The following is a 17,971-nucleotide window of genomic DNA, read 5'->3' as shown; positions in this document are numbered from 1 at the left end:
TAACATGTATTGGTCAACCTGCCATCTGGGGAAGGGGCATGGGGGGAAGGAGGGGAAAAATTGGAACAAAAGGCTTGGTAATTGTTAGTGCTGTAAAATTACCCATGCATATATATCTTATAAATAAAAAGCTGTAATAAAAAATAAAATAAAATAATTAAAAAATAAAAACTTTTGATTTCATCATAGGTACAGGGAAATTGTGGTAAGGCACTTTCTCTACCAAAGTGGGTCAGAATTTATTGCCTCCAACAGGTGCATGGAGCACTGAGAGGTTAAATGAGTTGCCAAGTTCCCACATCCTATATGTGTCAGAGGAAAAACTTGAACCAAATTCTTCTTTGCTACAAGGACAGTAATGGCACCATGGTGATAAAGCACAGTGAATTATAATCAATATTGTTTGAGCAGTTTCTGTGTTAAATTCAAACGCATTAGTATTGAGCTTTTTAGTGAAAATTTATCCTAATGCATCAAAGTTGGATCATTGAACTAACCATTTCAAATATACTTCAAATTTGATCTGATATGGAAATCTAAACAAAAACATTTTGCTTTACAAAAGAATATTTTACCTCATGGAAAGATTTGTCATAGAAATTAATTCATTCATTTAAATAATGTTTCCCTAATATATTTTAAATGATTCTGTTTATAAAAATTAATTTTATAATATTTATGCATACCTTTCTAGGACCACATGTACTGGGTATTATGTACCCAGTATTTAATAATACAATATTATGTATAATTAAGTGCTAGATCAGCATTTTCTAAACTATGCTATTCATTTTAACTATAAGAAAATTTCAATGCTAGCAACATTTGTCCCTCTAAAATGTTAAATGTTATATTCTTTTTTATTAGTATAACTTTTTATTGACAGAACATATGCATGGTAATTTTTTTACAACATTAAATGTTATATTCTTACAAGCAACAATCTGAGGTGAATAAAATGCTTATTCTAGAACCAGATTCTCAGACTTAGAATATACTTTGGAGGTTATTAAGTCCAACCTACATCTGACCATAAATTCCCTATAGAAACATAGTGAATAGCTGGTCAGTCAGCTTTTGTTAGAATAAATTAAAATTTTTAAAAAATGAAATGGTGTTTTATTTTTCTAATTACACATAAGGGCAATTTTCAACATTCATTTTAAAAAAGATTTTGAGTTCTAAATTTTTTTTCCTTTTCCCCTTACCATCCTCACAGAGCATGTGATCTGGTAAAGCTTATAGAGGTAGAATCATGTGAAACATATTTTCACATTAGTCATGTAGTAAAAGAAGAAAAAGAATAAAAAGAAAAAAAATGGGAAAAAAAAAATGAAAACAGTATAGTTCATTTGGCATTCGGACTCTCATTTATTTCTCTAGATGTGGGTAGCATTTTCCATCAGGAGTCTTTTGAAATTGTCTAATCATAATATTGCTGAGAAAAAGCTAAATTGATTATTGTTAATCATCCTACAATGCTGATTTTGCTCACTTCACATGACATCAGTTCATTTAAGTCCTTAAGTTCATAGTTGCTCATGGGGATTGTATAATATTGTTTTAAAATTAGATCTCTAAATCAATCTAATAATAGAAGATAAAGATTTATTTCTAAAACTCTGACATAACTGTTTTAAAAACACATTTCTGAAAATATTTACTAGCCCACCTGTAAAAATCTGACTGGATTATTTCTAATGGGTTTTCCTGTTCTGACATTCTGTCACTCTATGATTCTAAAATTTTCTAAATATTTAGACAAATGTTGTTTCTATTGAGAAACGGCAATCTGACCCATTTTTTTTAAAGTATATATTTATGTTTATTAATTAAAACCCCAATCCTTCAAAATTGCTTAAAGATTAATTCAAAGAAATTTCCATTTTAGCATTTCAGCCTGTCAGATTTCCATTCTAAGAGTAATGGCCAAAATCAAATTTAAGGAAACTACTCCAATCCCCTTCCTAAAGTGAACTAATGTATCCTTTACATATATTCTTGTGAACAAGCGTTCTTGGAGCACAAAAAAAGGCTTTGTGTCTTTCTTTGCGGAGCAAAAGGAGCATTAGTTAGTGTACCAAAAGATCAACCAAATGAAAGAAGCTTAGACGTCAGTATATCATTTATATATTTACAACTAAGAAGAAAGTTATAGTGAGACAACAGGTTATGAAGCCAAAAGTCAATCCTGCTGCCTCAACTTAAAATCTAGTCAACTAATGAAGACAGATATAGATATCAATAAATGCTTTTTGGGTTTGTTTGTTTGTTTGTTTTTTTAATAAAGGGCAAGGAAGCCAATCAGTAGTGCTCAAAAGGGTTCTCCTAAAATATTTGGAAAAATTGTCTTATATCACTGAAATGGTCTTTATTTAGCTAGTCCCTGAATCTGACTAAAGAGTGAGACATCAGTATCTAATATCATGAAACATTTTATAGGTAGGGGCCCTCTCAAAAAAAAAAAAAAAAAAAAAAAAAATATATATATATATATATATATATATATATATATCTTTTAAAAAGCTATAATGTTACAAAGCATAGCTTTTCTATTATACAAATCAAGACAGAGATAATGTGGTACAGTAGTAAGAAGACAAAGTTAGGATTTAGGTTCCTTTCTCAGGGCCTCATTTTTCTCATTTATAATAAGAAAGGGATGAGTTGGGAGATCTCTAAGGCTCCCTTCCAATTCTAATATTCCATAAGTCCAAGATATATAAGTTGTTGCAAGTCCTTTGTTGTTGAAAAGGATCGATGACATCACAGGATGATGTCCTGACTTGTGGGTGAATTAGATTTAAATAGCGCAAAATTGTACAAAGTCATCAGCCTCATTCTTTCTTCTAGTCCAGTGGCAGGATATAACGCAAGATGACTGGCAACGGCCCAGAATGTAGTGGATGACCTCGGCACCTTCCATGTTTTAACATAACTGATTTATTTCATAAAGCAAGTCTATGAAACACACAACCTGTAACCTAACACTACTGGTTATTCCCATTCCCCTTCAGCTGTAAAGACCTCTAGTAAAATGTGCTGCATGGATTTTTTCCATTTTTTGTTTTAAGAAATAACTGCAAAACTATAGATGGTATAAAGCTTGTCAAATGTAAGCCTGAGCCTGCCATCAGGTTTACAAATAAAATACAAATACATTGCATGGTAACAACATTTTATTTTGTTTTGCTAAAGCAAGTTGTTGATTAACAACAAACAAAAGTAAATATGTTCTAGTGGTTGCTACTATAGAATAATAAGCATTTTCTAACAGTAATATTAGACAAGATTAATTTTTTTTGGTTATGAATTCTACCTGTGATGGTTTTCATGTAAAAAAATGAGATTAATGTAATTCAGAGAAGGTTAAAATGGATTCAAAGCAACCTTCAAAGAAATAAATGTCTAGGAGTACATTAAAAAATTTTATGTTGAATGTATAGCAGCAAAATGAGAATTTAAAGTGCCTTAAGTCTGTTTTAAAAATAAGCAATTAAAAATATGAAATATTTCAGTTTATGGTCTAATTAAGATACTTTGGACAATATCATGAATATCTATAGCTTACAAAAGAAAAAAATAAAGTACTCATACCCTGTACTTAATATACATTATTTACATACTATCATATGCACAATTCCATATAGTTTACAATAGTCTTTGAAGGAAAAAATAGCAAAATATTTGTCCATTTATACAATAGATAGCATTATTTCTTTAAAAAAAAAAACTAAAAAATACATAAATATAATGCAGAAAATAAAGCCTACAAGAAGAATTTTTGAGGTATTCACTAGATTGCAAATGTCTTAACTCTGATCCATGCCTGCCATGAGTGACAATGCCAGAGATTCCACTGTAGAATAAAAACAAAAAAAGTTTAGATCAATATTTAATAATTTTGAGAATAACCTTAGAAATGGAAGAGTTTTACTGTTTCTGATTTTTATTAACAATCTGCATTTCTAGATGAATAGCTGCTACCTCAGTCTCAAGATTTAGAATCAGAAGACTCTGGATCTAGTTAGAATTTTTAGGGCACTCACCTCAATTGCAAAGATGAGAAAATCAAATCCAGAAATGTCAACTGACTTTGCTTAGTGCAGAACTGTTTAATTATATCCCATATCTTGGGACTCTCTCTAAGGTCCATTACTTAATTTTTGTTTTCTCAAAATTACCATGCACCAATCCAGCCATATCTTGTACCATAAATACTTAAAGATGAATTTTTGACATGAAATTATATAATCATTCTGGTCTGTAATCCACTGTATATTTGGTATATTAAAAATACTTATAATCTACTATAATACATAATAAGCACCCAACATTAAAAAAAAAAAGCCTGGTGAGAGATTAACACAAATCTGGCAATAACTACTACTATATCATACACATTAGGAAACTACATTTTCAATAGATTTCTGTAGCCAACATATTCAATCTACTAAATTTTTTAAACAAGGTGTGGAAAAAAGTGACTAAATATGTCCATTATTTTTATGCACTATGACTTATCAGGTAGCTTCTTTTCAAAACTGTTTATTTCACATACTTTATTCTCAATCTGTTAGGCCTGAATTTCATTGTACTGACAACTCTGAAAGCTAACTTAGTAAAATAAAATTAACTTTCAATATTTTTAATAAGGGAGTAGCAAAAAACTTATCAATGTATAGTAAATATAAATGAAATCCTTAGCAGTTATGTATGTTAAAAGAAAAAATAAATTAACTAAAGGCTAATGGTATGGCAAATTTTGTCATCTCTGTTCACTAACTTTGGATGCAAGGTTATACAATCATCATTTTTTTAAAAAATAGAAAGCTATTATATAAAAAGCCAATTTTAGTTTATTAAATGTAATATTTATTATATGACTAACAAGAAAATTCATTATAGAACTGCTTTGTGCTTTTGCCATTGTTTAAAATACTAAGGAATAATACCTAGTCAGTGAGATTAAAGATATAATTAAGTGACTTAGTCTTAGTCCTTACTATAGCATCTCTCAACTACTGGTATTTTCATGGACTTTTGATTTATTTTTAGGGGGAATGTGCTAATGAAAGATAATGCTTACATTTTTCTTTGCAGAAGGAATATATATGTCTATAATGTATTCAACAATTTCATATATAACTTGTAAACGTTATAAGGCTATTTTAAGAAATAGCTGTTTTTCCCATGTCATAAAGTCAAAATGAAGACTGTACATTTTCAAACTGTAAAAAGTACCATGCTTAAACTTATATATGAGTTATTATTCCTATTCACTAAGACCCGTTAAAAGCCAAGCCTGTTAATCAAAAACTAATAATTACTCATATTAGTGAATGAATTATTGAATCTCTTAAAGATTTTTAAAATATCTCAATTTTGTATGCAATAGTCCAGGCCTGAGGGGTTGAAGGCCTGCACTAGATTGGTGGCAGTGTTAGGAGAGAAGGGTTCATATTGGGGAAATGTTTACTTATATTAAGTGATTATATATACTCACAATGTGGAAAGGATCCTCTACAGACTGCTTTATTCAAAACAGTTACAAGAAACATATGACAGTTTTTAAAATCTGACTCCATTTTTTCAATTGATTCCATCCTAAAGAAAAAAAATAGAGCTTTCATTAAAATTATAGTGATGCACATATATTGTATCTAGGTTTTACTGTAACACATGTAAAATGTATGGGATTGCCTGTCATAGGGGGGAGGGAATGGAGGAAGGGGGGATAATTTGAAAAAATGAATACAAGGGATAATATTATAAAAAAAATTACTCATGCATATATACTGTGAAAAAAAATTCCAAAAAAAAAAAATTAGTGATGAAATCATGAACACAAAGCAAGAAGTCACTATGTATATAAATTTCACTTTGGAATTAATTTCAAATTGCATTATTTTAATAATAACAGTCTTAAGCCAAGAAGTACATCAAAAATTAAAACAAATTTTATCATTGTCTCTCATAATTAAAATGGACCTTTGAGATCATCCAATTTAGTTCATGCCTAAATAGAACCTATTTACAACTTTCTTGGAAGTGCCCAGGAGCCTTCCTTAGAATACAGTTAATAAGAGGAAACTTTTCCTTTCTTCCCAAGTCACATCATTCCTTTTTAGAATAAATTACAATTCAAGCATATATTTACACTGAGACTAATCTGATTCTCTGAAACTTATACCAATCATTTTCTGGAACCAATGAGAACAAATTTAATCTCTCTTAAAGCCTTTTAAATACTTGAAGACAAATACCATGACCCTTACCTGCATTTCTTTTCTTTGGACTAATCATACATCCTGCCCCCAGTCTGTCCCTTCATCTAATGTTTCTACAACACATTACCCAAGTCTTACCCACTGTCCTTAGCAATTACCCTCTGATCTCATCCTAGTAATATGTTTTCTGTGGTACTCATAACAGAATAGTTTAATTGAGATATCTCACCAAAGCCTCTATTAATGCAGCTTAATATTACATAACATTGTTTGGCTATTCTGTTACTCTGATGTTTCAAATTAAGCTTTTAATCCACTAAAACTCTGAGATTTTTTCCACCTAAACTTTTGTCTAGTTAGGACTCCTCTATTCCATACTTGTACAGTTGATTTTTTGAATCCATATATAGTTTACTCTTCCAGCAAAAGAGAGTACATTAAAGCTTTATCATAAAATAGGTTCAAAATTATGTAAAAGGGAAGCAACATGGGGTGGTAGGTAAGAAACTAGCCCCAGAATCAGAAGACAAGTCCCATATCTCATATATATTGGCTATGTGACCCTAGGCAAATTACTAAACTGAATATCCCAAGACAACTCTCTAATTTTATATGTTTCAGAGCAAGCCAAGTCAGCAAGTATTTATTAAGTGCCTACTATGTTCTAGGTATTGTATTAAGCACTGGGTATACAAAGAATGGCCAAGAAGCTCACAATTTAATGGAAGAGACAACACGAAAACAACTATGTACAAACAAGATATGGACCTAAAATAGACAATCTCAGAGGGAAAGTATTAGCTTTGAGGAGGTCCAGGAAAGTCTTCTTACAAAGATGGAATTTTAGTTCATACTTAAAGAAAGCCAGGAAAGCCAAGAGGCAGGAGGGAGAGGATTGTAAGAATAGAGAACAACAGTAAAAATTCAGGGATCCAGGAAATGGGGTATCTAGTGGCCAGCATTACTGAATCTCAGAATATGGTATCAAGAAACTGAAAAGGAAGGAAGGAGCCAAGATATTATAGGTTTTAAATTTAGAGACAAGACTGAAGAGGGGGAGAGACTTAATCATCAGCAGGTTAACACAATAGTCCAGTCATGAGGGGGTCGAGGATCTGCACTAGATTGGTGGCTGTGTCAGAGGACATAAAGATTCATATTGGATCCAACTGATCAATGATGGACAGAATCAGCAGCACCAAGAGAAGGAACACTGGGAAATGAATGTAAACTGTTAGCATTTTTTTGTTTTTCTCCCCAGGTTATTTTCACCTTCCGAATCCAATTCTTCCTTTGCAATAACAGCAACAACAACAAAATTCGGTTCTGCACATATATATTATACCTAGGATATACTATAACATATTTAATATGTATGGGAATGCCTGCCATCTAGGGGAGGGGGTGGAGGGAAGGAGGGGAAAAATTCGGAACAGAAGGAAGTACAAGGGATGATGTTGTAAAAAATAACCTATGTATATGTGCTGTCAAAAAATGTTATAATTATAAAATTAATTTAAAAATTAAAAAAAAAAAACAAATAAAATTAGATCTAAATAATTGGAAAAAAAAAAAGATTCATATTGGAGAGATGCTGAAAAAATGGAACTGACAAGTCTTGGCAACAGTTTGGATTAGAGGGCATGGGAGAGAGTGAAAAATCCTGAATGATTCCAGGTTGTGAACCTGAGGGACTGGGAGGATGGTGCTGTCTTCTACACCAGAGCTGGTTAAACTTTTTCCACTTGCAATCCCTTTTCACCCAAGAAAATTGTTATGTAACCCTGGTATGTAAAATAAGTAAAACATTTATTGATAATATATCATAATCTCGTAACCCCCACATTCAATTACATGACTCTATATGGGGTCAGATCCACAGTGTAAGAAGTTTTGCTTTACACTAATAAGGAAGATACAGGAAGGGGAATGGGTGAGGGGAAGTTTTAGGGGGAAAGATAAAGAGTTTTGCTGCAGATATATTTAAGATGTCTATTGGACATCCAGTTTGAGATGAAAGACTGGAAATCTCAGAATTATCAGCACAGAGATGATAACTGAATCTACAGTAGCTGGGGAGATCAATAATTAAATAGTATAGAGGAAGTAGAGGGCCCAGGACAGGAATACCCAGGGTAATCAGACACAACCAAGATGAAGATTTGGCAAAGAAGACTAAGGAATGTGGTCAGATATGTACAACAATCAGGAGAGATCAGTGTCACAAAAATCTAGAAAGAAGAAAGTATAAAGGAAGGGTTGATAAAAAGCCATTAGATTTAGGAATTAAAGAACATAGGTAGGAGCAACTAGTGGCAGAGTGAATAGAGCAATGGCTCTGGATTCCAGACAACCTGAATTCAAAAGCAGTCTCAAACACTTACTAGTTGTGTGAGCCAGGGCAAGTCACTTAATCCTGATTATCCCAAAATAAATAAATAATTTAAAAAATTTTTAAATGAAAAGAAAAGAAAAAACAAAGATAACTTTGGAGAAATCAATTTCAGATAAATGATGAGGTTAGAAGACAGAATATGAAGTTAAGAAGAGAGAAGAGAGACATGAGAATAAAGACCAATGAAAAACATTGAAAGAGGAGGTTTCTTCACTGAGAGTTTTCTTGTACAAATGAAATCACAGGTACAATAAAAATAAAAAGTAAAACCTACTATTTAGTGAAGCATATGGAGCAATGCTATTGATTTTCTACCTTTCAGTATTATCAGATGTAAATTTAGTTCACACCTTTATCAAAAAAGGTACATTTTAAGTGTTTTGAGACTAGGGTAACAAGTTTACTTTGATAGATTTATATAATTTCACTAATTTATCTGACTATCCTCGGTTTTCAATTTTCTCTTCAAAAAACAAAGATGATACTTGCAATCTAACTCATTAATATATTGTGAAGGGGGCAGGTAGGTGGTGCAGTGGATAGAGCACCAGTCTTGAATTCAGGAGGACCCGAGTTCAAATCTAGTCTCAGACACTTAACACTTCCTAGCTGTGTAACCCTGGGCAAGTCACTTAACCCCAGCCTCAAAAAAAAAAAAAAAAAAAAAAAAAAAAAAAAAAAATATATATATATATATATATATAGTGAAGACTTATAAGAGATCAGGTTTTAATGTACTCTTATCCCCTTAGACTAAGGTACTAAATATAAGATATTATTAAAAACAAGACCAGATAGGCAGCAAATGAGAAATGATGAAGGGAAGAAGTGATTGGGCTTGGAACACCTACTGAATGAGGCTACTGCTAGCATGGGTGTGGAGGGGGAGAATTTGCTAAATATTGATATTTATTTATTGGTATGTCTTTCTGGAAGACAATGATACTGGGAAAGAAAATATTTTTCTATGATATAAAAGTGTGATTTTTTGGGTAGCAGTGAAAAACTGAAGATACAGAACAGATGAGACAAGTGTTTCACACCATAATTCAGCCATTTTTTATCACCACAAAGTATTACTACTATAATAACTTTTTTCTATATAGAAATAGATAATCTAAATAGATATAGAAATAGACATATTCTATATGTATTTCCTCTTTCTGTGATCTCTTTGAGATCAAAGGCCTAGCAGTTCTATCACTGAGTCAAAGGGTATGCATAGTTTAATAACTTGTAGGGCATAGCTCCAAAATTATTTTTTCTAGAATGGCTGGATCAATTCACAGCTCTATCAATAGTGAATTAAAGTTCTGGTAATATGAATGTAATAAAATACTATATGCCCTAAGGAATGACAAAAAGAATGGCTTAAGAGAAACTTGGGAAGACTTCTATGAATTGATGAAAAGTGAAATTACTAGAACTAAGAGAATACTTTATGCAATAAGAATAACATTCTAAAGACAAACAATTTTGAAAGCCAAAAAAACTCTGATTGATGCAACAACCCATCACAATTATAAAGGATATATGATGAAATATACCACTTTTCCTGACAGAGATGACAGATACAACATGCAGAATGAGACAGGCAGAATTTTTCTTGATTGACTATGTAAATTTCTTACAAGGATTTTTGTCTCATGGGAGTTGGGGGGAGGGAGAAAAGAAAGTAAATGCCTGTTACTTGAAAAAAATTAAAACAAAGAAACAATTATGTGTAAATTGTTCTTTCTGATAAGGAAAAAAATTAAAGGAGTTTCAATGTATTGAGAAGGATGAACTGTTCCCCAAGGGGAAAAAAAAGACTCACATATGGTATTTATCACCAATGGTGATTGATGGCACAGCCTTTAGAAAAGTAATATGTGGAAAACCAATAGCTAGCTTAAAAAATGTCATCAGGGATTAGAATCTGGCTTTCAGATGACAATTAACAACACTGAATGTTGAATTCAAATAAAAACAGAGGTCACTAAATCATACATAAGGCTCCCTGTAGGCTGCAAACTGATGTAGAAAACCACAAATTAACATTTTCCATGATTTACTGTATTTTTATTTTGTTAAATATTTCCCAATTTCATTTTAATCTGATTCTGGTTATATCCATGAGAACTGTGTATTATATAAGGCTTGTTTGACACCTCTGATTTAAGATAGGAATGATACAAGGGACTTTTAATAAGGAACAAAATGAATCAGAATTTCCAACCTCCTTTTCATTTCCCATAAGCTACCAGTGTCACATCTCCCTGAACAATCTCATCACCGTGGAGACTGCTTCAGTTTAGGTACTCAACACTTCCTCAAATGTCCTCAGTAGCCTCTTTCCTCTGACTAGAGGGCTAGATGAAAGAGCAAAAAACTCTTCCCAAAACCTCCCTTTATAGAGGACTCAGAATTTTGAGCTCTCTCTCCATTTTCCAACAGTTGCTCTGTTTAGTTACAACTCCACCAACATCATGCCTCCTTCTTTTCAGCATTTTTTAGTGTACTGTCATCTGCCACTGGACTGTAAGTTCCCTGAGGTCAGGGACTGTCTCAGTTTTTCTTATTTGTATCCCTAGCACTTAGTGTAGTGGCTGGCCCAAAGTAGGCACAATGTTTACTGTATTGTATTAAATGAATGAAATCAAGAGAGTCAGGAAAAATGTATTTGCTAATAGTTTATCTGGTTAGAACAACTTTAAAATGAAAAGGCAGGAATAAGAAAAAGCCTCAAGGTATAGCTACCTATTCAAAGGAAATCTATTCAAGGGTAGCATTTAAATATGAGGAACAAACACATATATGAGAGGGTCATAGGGTCCAGGGAGAAATAGGAATAAGTTTTTGCAGATCAGAGAGGGAAAGCTGATGACACTGAAAGAATAGCAGTAGATGTACTCAAGAATTCACAGAACTATAAAAAGGAAAATAGGCAGAAATCATACTTTGACCTTAAGATGCAACAGAGTGGACACATTTCCTGACCTTATCAGTATGGAAAGCTCTTTATAGTTTGCTTTTTGGTCAAGTACAGAATTTGAAGCCTGAATTTGCTCTGATAATCAGATTTTCCCATTTATTTCCCATTGGATTTTGTTTCTCCTTGTGCCAACCCAACCTAGTTCTTCAGTTTACTCTTCATCTTCTCCTAACTTATACCACACTTTTCTCTGGATAGGGAATATTGTTTGTCCTTCCCAACTAGAAAGATGCCTAATTAGCTATGTATGTCTCGAGGCAAAATATTACAATCTAATATATCAGATGGAGAGAGTAGCAGAATAGTATTTCATAGAAAAGTGATATTTATATATATTGAAATATATGAACCTGAGAAGGAAAGCATGATATAATATATTTTGTTGAAGTTCTAAGGAAGAAAAAACAAGTGATAATATATGGTAAGAATATATGTCAGCTATAAAAAAATGGAAGACAAATTTCAAACTTAAATCAAAAAGTCAAACAGTGGCAAAACAGAATAATGACACAGAACCTAAAAGATTTATGTACTAACATGCTATCTCTAACAAAAGTGCAGCATTTAATAAATTCCTTTGTCCTACTGATAGGTTATAATGGAAGTGATTCTGATCACAAAGGAGATTTACTGGAGAAATGACAATGAGAACCGTGGAAGTCAGTCACCACAACAGTTTAGAGTTTATACAGATAAAGAGAAGAACAATGGGTCATCTACAGTACATTCTAGTTTAGAATTCAGATATAGGCTAGAAATGTCACGGTCTAAAACTAAAAAAGTAAAAAAACAGGTTAATTGCCTCTCAGGAAGATAATCAGAAATAAATCTAAGGAGGAATAAATGGACAAGATTGATGTGGCTACACAGAGTACTCATTAAATATCTCAAATTTTAAAAGGAGGAAATAAAATAGAGGAAATAAAAGCAAAGTTTGGCAACTGAGGATGAATGCAAAAGAGAGGCACAATTTTGTGTGAATAATGTAAGGAAGTATAAGGTTAAGCATGAGCTAAACCTTGGGACAAAATACTAAGAACAATCAACAAAAGAGAATGAAGGAGAAGTGTTGGAGGAAAAAGGAAGATCAAGAAAGAAATAAGGCCCCCTTTTGAGAGAAGGTGAGATGATGATAAAGGACCAAAAATATGTAACTCCTAATTATCTTTAGAATGAGTAGGATAGAATAAAAATTAATAGTGAAAACTGAAACCCAAGATAAGTGCCTTCAATGAGTTTGAGTCTGCTGGTAATCCACATGGCAGGGTACAAAAAGAATTTGTGGATTTGGCTGCTTAACCTCTATGGTTGATCTCTGAGGAATTGGGGCAAAAACAATTACTAGAGCTCCCTAACAGAAATTCTGCATAATAAACCACTGTCCTAATTTTATATATTTCTAACTATAAACCGTGGTACTAGACAATGGATTCTTGGTAATACTATCAGAGTATTTAAGGCGTGGTTTATAAATATTTAGGAAGAGAAGAGCTGAGGATCAGGAGTCAGCATGGGTTGAATAATCCAATTCATATCACACTAACTTCACTTCTTATTTAAATATAAGTCTATTAAATAGGCCATTTTACATAATTCAGGTATGTAAGTTTTTCTACCATAACCTGGGAACAAGGAGAAGAGATATGAACAGAACAATAATAGAGTTTAGGGATTCAGAAATGCCATTAGACTGAAAACTGTTGAGTAAAGGATCAATCTCATATATAAAACTAAGAGCCATTCTTCAATGTAGTAGTCAAAGGACATGAACAAACAGTTCTCAAAAGAAGAATTAGAAATGATTAACAGCTATTTGAAAAACTAAATAATAAGAGAAATGAAAATCAAAAGAAGTGAAGTTTTACCTCATATAAACACACAAATTGGCAAAAAAAAAAAAAAAAAAAAAAAAAAAAAAAAAAAAAAAAAAAAAAAAACCTAGCTGAAGAAAATTTGAATGTTTAGCCTGAAAAGATGACTTACTAATTAGGAAAATTAAAAATAAATTATCAGTAATAATTTGAAACAAGTAAGATTTTCAAGAACAAGACCTAGTTTTTTTTTTTTTTTTCTTTTCTTTTTTTTGCTGAGGCAATTGGGGTTAAGTGACTTGCCCAGGAAGTATTGCTAGGAAGTATTAATTGTCTAAGACCAGATTTGAACTTAGGTCCTCCTAACTTCAGGGCTGATACTCTAACCACTGTGCAACCTAGCTTCCCCAAGGCCCAATTAAAAAAAAAATTGTTCCAATAACTATAGTAAATATTAAATGAATTTGCGGACAAATGGGTATAAGAAGCATTAATAAGTAATCAGATATAAAATCTTATATTTATAAAGGCACTTTAGGGTTTATATAACATTTTCAGATTCAGTGATCATTATTCTAATTTTATAAAAAAGAAAACAAAGCAGAAAAACAAAACAGAAAAGACAGTGGAAAAAATGAGAACTAGATAAAAACTAAGGTGTCTCTGAATTTTAGTTTATTATTTAACTCAAATGCCTTCTAAATACAAGTGAAATTTTTTTTTTTTTTTTTGGAGGCTGGGGTTAAGTGACTTGCCTAGGGTCACACAGCTAGGAAGTATTAAGTGCCTGAGACCAGATTTGAACTCGGGTCCTCCTGAATTCAAGGCTGGTGCTCTATCCACTACACCACCTAGCTGCTCCTACAAGTGAAAAATTTGAAACAGCAAATAATAAACTCTTTAATGTCAACTTTCCAAGTTCATCAAACATACAATCATTAATTATAATGAAGCAAAACAAAATGAGGAAATATAATTTAAGACCAGAGTCTTCACATCTGTTTGTCCCAAAAGTTTCCAGATTTTTTTCTACTAACATGTAACCTTCTGAATTATTAAAAAATAAAAGAAAAGGTAGCAGTGGTACCCCTGATATTAGTTTAAGTGAACAAACAAAAACTTAACTCTGTTTTTAAATAAGCACTAAGGGCAAAGTTAGTGTTTCCAAAAATAATAACAATAATAATCCTACTATGAAATGAACCCAACCTAAATTGCTAAAACATTCAAAATAGTAACATTTTAAAAATGACTCCTACTTACTTCCAGGCTCCCAAGCCAGCCTGCCAACGATCTGCAAACATGAGGACTAAATTTAAGACTTTCATTATAGCTTCCTTCACGAAACTCACCTGTTTAGAATTAGGAATATAAAAATAAACATTCATTTTGATGGCTAGGACTTTAATAATTTAAATCCAAAGAAGACAGAATCATTTTGTATTCATTTTAAATGAAATAATAATTAACCATTACATCAATATTTACTAAGCAGTTACTGTATCTAAGAACTAAAAATTCCATAGAATGAATTAAGTTAAAACACTGACTTAATCAGATCATCATCTCTTATGATAAGTATATATTTCCTATCATAAGTATAAACCACTTACAATAAATATAAAAATTTGGCAGGCAATGTCAATGTATTAAGACTTGCTCAAAGTTACAAACTCATACTCAATTGGAAACATTTCTAAACTATGCCTCTACCAAATAAATGAAATTATTTTTTACAAATAAGGAGGAAAGCTAACTTTTATAAAAAGACAGATTATTTCTCCCAGAACATAACCATTTCAGTATATGAACCCTAGTGGCCCTTTAATTATAATACCAAAACCAGATAAATGGCTTGATTATAAATTCCCAGGACAATTTATTACCCTGATAGGCAAGTATCTCCAGTTTAATTTGTCACTGTACCTTTTCTCTCAGAAGACATCGATCATGAATTGTAGACAAATATCTATAATGAATTTTAATCAATTGATCTAAATCCTTTGCTTCTTCTACTTGGTGCTGAAATTCCAGACCTGTACTGTGAAGAATCTTGGAAAAGAAAAATAAGCAGCTTTAGCTCCTCAAATTGATGGGTTTTTTCTCTTCTCTGAATGTGTCTACTTGTTGTGAAATCTTTTACTATTTTTTTCCAACTTCCGTTTCAAATTCATCCTGAAAACATTTAATTTTGTAAAGCTTTACAAAATAAATTATTTGAGGTTTCCTACACTATTTCTTTAAGACTATTTGACATGACACATGATTGATGTTGATGGATTTGCTCAAGATACATATTTTGTACAATGTTACACAAGTGCATACAACTAGAAACACTTTGTAACTATGTCATTAACATAAAGTCATGATTACTGTTTAACAAAGTCAGTCATTACTTTGTAGCTCTACTTGGTGGGGAGGGGTAAAGAAGAGGTGGTGATAATGATGTAGGTTTTGTTTTTTGAATGAAATCCACTATAAGTCAAGTTGATCATCCATCCTAGTCACCAAAATTGAACACAAAATGATTCTGAGTTCTTTCAAAAAACTAAATATATCAACAAAGAACAAAGATTTTGCCAAACTTGAGAACACTCAAATAAATATGCTATAGTCTGTAAAGACAATTCCAAAATGAGTTTCAGAAATAATTCAAGTAAGGATAACAATATTCAAAAAAATACTTAGTCTCCTAAAGTTGCTTCCTGTGAAAGAAAGATGCTCTTTTAGATTTAAATTTTTTTTGAGAAATCAATCGTATTAAGCAACCTGTGCCTCATTTAGAATATAAACTTTTATTGAAACTATTTCCACTCATATGAAAGAGTGTTCCAAATCACTACTGATCAGAAAAATGCAAATTAAGACAACTCTGAGATACCACTACACACCTGTCAGATTGGCTAAGATGACAGGAACAAATAATGATGAATGTTGGAGGGGATGTGGGAAAACTGGGACACTGATACATTGTTGGTGGAGTTGTGAAAGAATCCAGCCATTCTGGAACTATGCCCAAAAAGTTATCAAACTGTGTATACCCTTTGACCCAGCATTGCTGTTATTGGGATTATATCCCAAAGAAATACTAAAGAGCGGAAAGGGACCTGTATGTGCCAAAATGTTTGTGGCAGCTCTTTTTGTTGTAGCTAGAAACTGGAAGTTGAATGGATGTCCATCAATTGGAGAATGGTTGGGTAAATTATGGTATATGAAGGTTATGGAATATTATTGCTCTGTAAGAAATGACCAGCAGGAGGAATACAGAGAGGCTTGGAGAGACTTACATCAACTGTTGCTGAGTGAAATGAGCAGAACAAGAAGATCACTGTACACTTCAACAACAATACTGTATGAGGATGTATTCTGATGGAAGTGGAAATCTTCAACATAAAGAAGATCCAACTCACTTCCAGTTAATCAATGATGGACAGAAATAACTACACCCAGAGAAGGAACACTGGGAAGTGAATGTAAATTGTTAGCACTACTGTCTATCTACCCAGGTTACTTATACCTTCGGAAGCTAATAATTAATGTGCAACAAGAAAATGGTATTTACACACATATATTGTATCTAGGTTATATTGTAACACATGTAAAATGTATGGGATTACCTGTCATCGGGGGGAGGGAGTGGAGGGAGGGAGGGGATAATTTGGAAAAATGAATTAAAAAAAAAAAAAAGAATATAAACTTTTAGAGGGAGTATATGATATGTATATATATACATATGTATATTTGAGGAGTATATGAGGGATATAGGAGAAATGCTAAATAGTTCCTTTTAAATCTGTAATAAGAATGAGAAATGGAATGAAGCATTAAAGGTACATACCCTAGTCATGATGTAGTTATGCAAGCTATTAACAAAATGCATGAGTTTCACTCTCAAAAGAAACATTCTATGAATTTGTTGTTTTACAGGTTCTTTTTGTGGTCCAAACTGAGCAACAGGGTCTGATTCAAATAATAGTCCTTCTTTAAATGGTGTTTTTTCTGCAGTACTAACCAATTCTAGAAAAGAAAAAGAAGACAGTGGGTGGGAAGCTCATCTACGTGAAGCTCTATCTTTATCATTACAGATAGTAATTCTGATTGAAGTAGTTATTTACATTTCAAAGAATGTACAAACAGTAATACTTTGAAAAAGACTGAGAAAGAGGTTCAAATTTCAATAACTTGGGAAAGGAAGATAATGAATTTTCTCATTTCTCCTTTAATATTACTGTTATATAAAAAAGGAAAACTCACATTTCTTTAACATTAACTTCTCATCTGAAAAACAACTTAGGCAATACCTCTATTCATATCAAAAGCATTCTTGCTAAATTCTAAATTATGTTATAGCATTTCAGTTTTATTTTTGCCTAAACATTCCAGAGAATTTATCTTCAACTTTGCATAGTGCGTAAAATAATTGATTAAAAGGTATCATCTGGAGGCAGCTAGGTGGCACAGTAGATAGTGTGTCAGTCCTGAAATTAGAAAGATCTGAGTTCAAATTCAGACTCAGACACTTAATACTTCCTAGCTTTGTGACCCTGGGCAAGCCACTTAA

At 32.1% G+C, this 17,971-nt stretch overlaps 1 protein-coding gene across 3 annotated transcripts in view; it reads right to left on the bottom strand.

The window, feature by feature from the left end:
• Positions 1–3,161: 3,161 nt before the first annotated feature.
• TUBGCP5 (tubulin gamma complex component 5) overlaps positions 3,162–17,971 on the bottom strand; it is a 49,732-nt gene continuing 34,922 nt past the window's right edge. For 2 of the 3 annotated variants that reach the window (XM_074300293.1, XM_074300294.1), the window contains 5 exons: positions 17,249–17,427; positions 15,337–15,462; positions 14,674–14,762; positions 5,507–5,607; positions 3,162–3,859 (listed from right to left, as the gene is read on the bottom strand). In XM_074300293.1, the coding sequence (XP_074156394.1) occupies positions 3,813–3,859; positions 5,507–5,607; positions 14,674–14,762; positions 15,337–15,462; positions 17,249–17,427 (542 nt within the window). In that variant the 3' untranslated portion in view covers positions 3,162–3,812. Of the gene's footprint in view, positions 3,860–5,502; positions 5,608–14,673; positions 14,763–15,336; positions 15,463–17,248; positions 17,428–17,971 lie in introns of all 3 variants that reach the window. The other variant, XM_074300295.1, reaches the window with a different exon arrangement.

This window comes from Sminthopsis crassicaudata, chromosome 3 (assembly GCF_048593235.1).
Source record: "Sminthopsis crassicaudata isolate SCR6 chromosome 3, ASM4859323v1, whole genome shotgun sequence".
NCBI classification, from domain to species: Eukaryota; Metazoa; Chordata; class Mammalia; order Dasyuromorphia; family Dasyuridae; genus Sminthopsis; species Sminthopsis crassicaudata.
The sequence above is the reverse complement of the archived record's forward strand: the minus strand, read 5'-3'. Positions and strand labels throughout refer to the sequence as shown.